Genomic DNA, 5,298 nt, shown 5'->3' with positions numbered 1-5,298 from the left:
CTATCAAGTCATTTTCCTGTTATTTCCACCAAAGGAAGAAGAAGAATGTGATTTCCGGCTAAACAGTAAACACATGTGGCAGCGATAGTTTTACACTTTAGGTGAGTTTATAACAGATAAATATATTCTGATCACATTATTTAACTGAATTCATCAGTTTCTGAATTTCTGCGAATATATTTCGCTCCAGATTTTGTTCATAACTCCGCTGAAAAGGACTCTTAGAGTAATGCTAGCCACTGTAAACTAGCCATGGTAGCAACTATTCACGTTATCTAGCTAGCAAGTTTATTTGCAGCCTCAATCCTAACCGTTGTTTTTATATCTGAGCAGTTAATGTGTATATACATGAAGCTGAAGTTAGTTATTAGATACATATTTATATACCACTTTGTATTTTGAGATGAATGACCACTGCTTTTGCTAGATCGGTCTAGGGGGAAATTCACCATACTCCCGAGTCCCTAATGGTTTTTTCCATCTCTCATCTGTCTCCCTCATATCTCTCTATATGTGTACCCCAGGTGTTCCAGCAATGACGCGATGGGCCAGAGCCAACAACGTCCACAAACACAAACCTGCTGATGCAACGCCCTGGAGCCAGCTTAGAACCAGAGGGGGAGGAGCAGGGAGGGGTCGTCCAGGCCCTTTTGGAGGTTCAGGAGGTACTAGCTCTAGCCATGGTCCTGGGGGTTGGGGAAGGGGTAGGGGAGGAGGGGGAGAGCCTCTGAGACGAACGCAGCTCGGCGATGCTGGGATTAAGAAGCCCTGTCGGAAGAAGAAAGACTACGACAATGAGGATGTGAACGGCTTCATGGAATACCTTCAGAGTGGCGGGGCTGGGGCGTCCAGGGGAGGCGGAGGGGCAGGGATGGAGGGACTCAGGGAAGAGGTAGAGACAGCCCTGAAGAAAGACAGGAGGAGAGAGGACAGGAGGATGAAGAGACAGGATGACAAGAAGAGCAACATGGTGAGTAAGATGGGCAGAGATCAAGAGTAGTGACTAAGTTTCCAATGTTGCTAATAATAGTGACACACAACCTTGTGATCTTGTCTTACTCTCTTATCTCTTCCTTCTTCCTTACCTCTTTCTCTCTCCCTGTCTCCCCCTCTCCAGGTGTGTTTTAACTGTAGGAAGCCTGGCCACGGGTTGGCTGACTGTCCGGAGGCGGACCGAGACGAGGAGATGGGAAGGGACATCTGCTACCGCTGTGGATCCACAGAACACGAGATCCAACGCTGCCGCGCTAAAATAGATCCTGCTCTAGGTGTGTGTGTGTGTGTGTGTGTGTGTGTGTGTGTGTGTGTGTGTGTGTGTGTGTGTGTGTGTGTGTGTGTGTGTGTGTGTTGTCCTGACTCCTGGTTGTGTTCTATAATTCAATTTAGATTTGTTCCGATTGTTATTCTTTCTATGCTGAACAAAAATATAAACGCAACATGGAACAACTTCAGTGATTTTACTGAGTTACAGTTCATATAAGCAAACCAGTCAATTGAAATTAATTCATGAGGCTCTAATCTATGGATTTCACATGACTCGGCAGGGGTGCAGCCATGGGTGGGCCTTGGAGGGCATACGCCCACCCTCTGGGGAGCCAGGCCCAGCAGTCAGAATGAGTTTTTCCTCACAGAAGGGCTTTACTACAGACAGAAATACTCCTCCGTTTCATCGGGTGGCTGGTCTCAGACAATCACGCAGGGGAAGAAGCCGGATGTGGAGGTCCTTCTTCACCTATTTTTGTGCATATGGAACATTTCTGGGATCTTTTATTTCAGCTCATGAAACATGGGACCAACACTTTACATGTTGCGTTTTATATTTTTGTTACGTTACAGCCTCATTCTAAAATGGATGAAATTGATTAGGGGGAAAAAACTATCAACACACTACCCCATAATGACAAAGCAAAAACAGGTTTTTAGAAAAAATGTCTTGTGTATTACAAAAAGAAATATCACATTTATATAAGTATTCAGACCCTTTACTCAGTACTTTGTTCTAGCACCTTTGGTAGCGATTACAGCCTCGGGTCTAATTGTGTATGATGCTACAAGCTTGGCCCACCTGTATTTGGGGAGTTCCTCCCATTTTCTCTGCAGATCCTCACAAGCTCTGTCAGCTTGGATGGGGAGCATCGCTGCACAGCTATTTTCAGGTCTCTCCGGAGATGTTCGATCGGGTTCAAGTGCGGGCTCTGGCTGGGCCATTCAGAGACTTGTCCCGAAGGCACTCCTGCGTTGTCTTGGATGTGTGCTTAGGGTCGTTGTCCTGTTGGAAGGTGAACCTTCGCCCCAGTCTGAGGTCCTGAGCTTTCTGGAGCAGGTTTTCATCTCTGTACTTTGTTCCATTCATCTTTCCCTCGATCCTGACTAGTCTCCCCGTCCCTGCCACTGAAAAACATCCCCACAGCATGATGCTGCCACCACCATGCTTCACCGTAGGGATGGTGCCATGTTTCCTCCAGACATGACGCTTGGCATTCAGGCCAAAGAGTTCAAGCTTGGTTTCATCAGACCAGAGAATCTTGTTTCTCATGGTCTAAGAGTCTTTAGGTGCCTTTTGGCAAACTGCAAGCGGGCTGTCATGTGCCTTTTACAGAGGAGTGGCTTCCGTCTGGCCACCCTACCATAAAGGCCTGATTGGTGGAGTGCTGCAGAAATGGTTGTCCTGGAAGGTTCTCCCATCTCCACAGAGGAACTCTGGAGCTCTGTCAGTGACCATCGGGTTCTTGGTCACCTCCCTGACCAAGGCCCTGCTCCCCTGATTGCTCAGTTTGGCCGGGAGGCCAGCTCTAGGAACCACTTGGTGGTTCCAAACTTCTTCCATTACAGAATGATGGACACCACTGTGTTCTTGGAGACCTTCAATGCTGCAGACATTTTTTTGATACCCTTCCCCATATCTGTGCCTTGACACTATCCTGTCTTGGAGGTCTACGGCATGGTTTTTGCTCTGACATGCCTTGTCAACTGTGGGACCTTACATAGACAGTTGTGTGCCTTTCAAAACCATGTCCAATCAATTGAATTTAGCATAGCTGGACACCAAGTTGTAGAAACATGAAGGATGATCAATGGATTTGATTTAATGTGTGTTTGTTTTTCTCTCTCTCTCAGGGGAATACCCATATGCCAAGTGTTTCATCTGTAGTAAGACTGGTCACCTGTCCAGGTCCTGCCCAGACAACCCCAAAGGACTGTACGCCGCAGGTACAACACATGCACTCTCACAATATACTAAACTCGGCTAATAAATCAAACTGTGAATCCATAACATTGTCTCCTCCCTTTCTGTCTGTAGGAGGTTGTTGCCGTGTGTGTGGTTCAGTAGAGCACTTCCAGAAGGATTGTCCCGAGCACCAGGCTGCATGTGAGTAACCAGGCTCCATCTCTCTACTCTACATCAGGATTATCTGTTCGACAGACCCATTTTCCCCTGCCGCGTCACGAAATGTTGCGCTCCCAATACAGATTCAGAATAAAGCTTTTACCCGACAGTGGATTAGATCGCATGCAACTTCAAATGCAGCTCATGCAAGTTGACAAATAAGTCATCAAGACGGTTATCGTTTACAACATCGCAATGTCATCAGGGGTTTGACTAACTAACGTTAGCAAGCCAGCGAGGCCTGCTAAAATATCCCAAATGGAGCTAGATAAAGCCAGAAGAATTCTAAACGTATCATTAGCTGTAGCCATCAGTTTTGCCTGTTCCCATTGTCGTCACTCACTCACTGTTAAGTTTGTCATGGTCCTGACTTTAGCGTCTGCTAACCTGCTAGGGAGCTTTTTGGCCAGCATCACTCAAACGTGACGCCTGTTTGTATACCAAAAATGGGTCTATACACTACATTTCTCTACGAACATTCCCTTTGTCATTTCCATTCAATATATCTATCTGAACGTCCGTTTTGTATATGTTTTATTTCAGCTATCTGAACGCTCTGTACAGTTTGAGCTTTTACACGCTCCCAAGATATTATGTGACTGACGTGTGTTTGTCCAATCCCCCTGTAGCTAACCAAGTGACCTTGGGCTGGCTGTCCAATAACATGAGTGCCGACCACGAGGAAGTGCATGTGCCTGTGAAGAAAGCCCCGCCCAAACGGGCCAAGGTAGTGGTCTTCTGACCTGCCAATCCACGCAGAGGACTCACCAGATTGGACAGGACTGACAGCGAAAGAGCGAACTACACATCCCAAGACTTGAATCCACGAAGGACGTTCATTCTGTCACCGTTCTCTCTCTCGGAGCTTTGAAAAACAACACCCATAGTGAGGGAAAATGGAGAGCTTCTCTTGACTGCCATTTTGGAAAGCGCCCTCTGTGGTCTCACACCCTGGACTCTGTGTATAGGACTGGAAATTATTTGTATGGATGGGACTAGGCTGGAGCCTGTAGCCTGTGTATACTAGCTAGCGGGTTGCTCCTGTATCTAAAGATGTGTTTTTATATCTCGGTATCCATCTGTGTCTCATGTTTGGTGGTGTGTTCTCTCATCCATCCCCAGGTGTCTGAGAAACAAAAAGGTAAACAAAATCTAGGTTTTATTTGCTATTCACAGAATTTCGTTTTGTCACTGAGTATCATTATTACTGCACGTTCACTCGCATCAACATCTGAAATATTCATTGCAAAATTCAATAAATAAGACCTATATTACTTACGTGACCTACATTTGCTGTGACCAAGACATTTTGGGTTATTCGGGAAACGGCGTTGTAAATGGGACACCTGTATTAGCAGCCGCTCGACTAGAGACGTGTTTTGGTCTCGTTAAAATCACGAGTCTCCAGATGTTACCAACTCAACCATCAGACACAGGTTTAGTGTGTGGTGCGTCTCTCTCCAGGAAGGTGGTACATGCACTAGCCGTCTCCTCCGCAGACTTAGACCAGGTTACATGCGGCAACACGCCTGACGTCACCTGGTTGTGGTAACACACCTGGAACACGTGATTTTAACACATTGTATCTGATTTGTGAGGGCTAACGATCGTCAAGGACAACAACCACCCGAGCCACTGCCTGTTCACCCCGCTATCATCCAGAAGGCGAGGTCAGTACAGGTGCATCAAAGCTGGGGCCGGGAGATTGGGGAAAAAACGCCTTCAATCTCAAGGCCATCGCTGTTAAATAGCCATCACTAGCACAGAGGCCGCAGCCCTATGTACATAGACTTAATCACTGGCCTTAATAGAACACTAGTCACTTTAATAACGTTTACATATTTTGCATTACTCATCTCATAAGTATATACTGTATTCTATCCTATTCTACTGTATCTTAGTCTATGCCA

At 46.3% G+C, this 5,298-nt stretch overlaps 1 protein-coding gene across 1 annotated transcript; it reads left to right on the top strand.

The window, feature by feature from the left end:
* zcchc9 (zinc finger, CCHC domain containing 9) lies at window positions 1-4,666 on the top strand. Its single transcript, XM_038964955.1, has 6 exons — window positions 1-101; window positions 525-970; window positions 1,118-1,268; window positions 3,118-3,210; window positions 3,302-3,370; window positions 4,018-4,666. Exons 2-6 carry the CDS (start codon window positions 536-538, stop codon window positions 4,128-4,130), a joined length of 861 nt encoding a protein of 286 aa, XP_038820883.1. The 5' UTR covers window positions 1-101; window positions 525-535; the 3' UTR covers window positions 4,131-4,666.
* Window positions 4,667-5,298: the final 632 nt, after the last annotated feature.

The sequence above is a fragment of the Salvelinus namaycush genome, chromosome 26 (genome assembly GCF_016432855.1).
Source record: "Salvelinus namaycush isolate Seneca chromosome 26, SaNama_1.0, whole genome shotgun sequence".
Classification (NCBI taxonomy): Eukaryota; Metazoa; Chordata; class Actinopteri; order Salmoniformes; family Salmonidae; genus Salvelinus; species Salvelinus namaycush.
This window is presented reverse-complemented; position numbering and strand designations above follow the sequence as displayed.